The sequence below is a fragment of the Nicotiana tabacum genome, chromosome 1, assembly GCF_000715075.1.
Source record: "Nicotiana tabacum cultivar K326 chromosome 1, ASM71507v2, whole genome shotgun sequence".
NCBI classification, from domain to species: Eukaryota; Viridiplantae; Streptophyta; class Magnoliopsida; order Solanales; family Solanaceae; genus Nicotiana; species Nicotiana tabacum.
The window spans coordinates 186,026,209-186,027,857 of record NC_134080.1 but is presented as its reverse complement, the minus strand read 5'-3'; the positions used below and the strand labels follow the sequence as shown (position 1 = coordinate 186,027,857).

Genomic DNA, 1,649 nt, shown 5'->3' with positions numbered 1-1,649 from the left:
GAGAACCAAGAAAGAGGTTATGAGTCTGCTGGGCAGGTTGAATTACATCAGCATGTTCATTGCTCAGTTGACTTCTACGTGTGAGCCCATATTTAAGTTGTTGAAGAAAGATGCAGTGATTAGATGGAAAGATGAGTGTCAGGAAGCTTTTGACAAAATCAAAGAATATCTGTCAAATCCACCAGTGTTGGTCCTACCAGATCCTGGAAGGCCTTTGTTCTTGTACTTGACAGTGTTGGAGAATTCTTTTGGATGTGTTCTTGGGCAAAATGATGTGACCGAGAAGAAAGAACAAGCCATATACTATTTGAGTAAGAAGTTCACTAGTTATGAAGCCAAGTACACTTTATTGGGAAAGAACTTGTTGCTCCTTCACTTGGGTTGCTCAGAAGCTTAGGCATTACTTGTTGGCTTATACCACCTATCTCATAACCAGGCTGGATCCTTTGAAGTACATATTCCAAAAACCAATGCCCACAGGAAGGTTAGCAAAATGGCAAATCCTGCTCACCGAGTTTGACATAGTCTATGTCACTCGCGCGGCAATGAAAGCTCAAGCCTTGGCGGATCACCTAGCTAAGAATCTTGTTGATGAGGAATATCAACCCTTGAGTACTTACTTTCCCGACGAGGAGGTTAATTCAGTTGAGCTAATTCTAGAAGATACCAATGCTTGGAAAATGTTCTTCGACGGAGCTGTCAATGCAAAAGGTGTTGGGATTGGAGTAATTTAGATTTTGTCCACTGGTCAACACTATCCGGCCATAGCCGGCTTCGATACTTTTGTAGAAACAACACTGTTGAGTATGAAGCATGCATTATGGGCATGAATATGGTAGTTAACATAGATGTAGAAGAATTGTTAATCATAGGAGATTCTGACTTCATTATTCGACAAGCTCAAGGAGAATGGGAAACCCGCTATATCAAGCTTATCCCATACAGGCAACATGTAGAAGATCTTAGCAACCGGTTCAAATCCGTCAAATTCAGGTACATTCCTCGTTTTCACAATGAGTTAGGCGATGGACTAGCCATTTTGGCCTCAGTGCTGTTGTATCCAGTCAATGTCCACATTGACCAACTAGAAATCCAAATCCAAGAAAGACATGGTTACTGCAATATAGTTGAGATGATACCAGATGTTCAGCCATGGTATCATGATATCATAAGATTCTTGAAAACAAAGGAATATCCCGAGTAAGCCAGTAGAGACCAAAAGAGAACCATTAGAAGGCTCGCCAGTAATTTCTACTTGAGTGGAGAAGTCTTGTATAAAAATACTCCAGATTTGAACCTTTTGAGATACGTGAATGCCCAAGAGGATGGAAAAATCATGAATGAGGTGCGTGCGGGAGTATGTGGACCCCATATAAATGGGTACGTCCTTGAAAAGAAAATCCTTCGGGCAGGTTATTACTGGATGACCATGGAAGAGGATTGCTTCAGTTTTGTTCAAAAGTGTCATCAATGTCAGGTACATGTTGAGCTAATTCATGCACCACCTTCAGAATTGCATCATATGCCGGTTACATGGTCGTTCGTTGCTTGGGGTATGGATGTCATTGGGCCAATCGAGCCAAAAGCTTCAAATGGGCACAGATTCATCTTAGTGGCCATTGACTATTTAACAAAGTAGGTTGAGGCAG

The 1,649-nt window shown here is 41.6% G+C and overlaps 1 protein-coding gene across 1 annotated transcript; it reads left to right on the top strand.

Moving 5' to 3' along the window:
- The first annotated feature begins 832 nt into the window (after positions 1 to 832).
- On the top strand, positions 833 to 1,204 carry LOC142164402 (uncharacterized). Its single transcript, XM_075222377.1, has one exon. The coding sequence runs from the start codon at positions 833 to 835 to the stop codon at positions 1,202 to 1,204; it is 372 nt and encodes a 123-aa protein (XP_075078478.1).
- Positions 1,205 to 1,649: the final 445 nt, after the last annotated feature.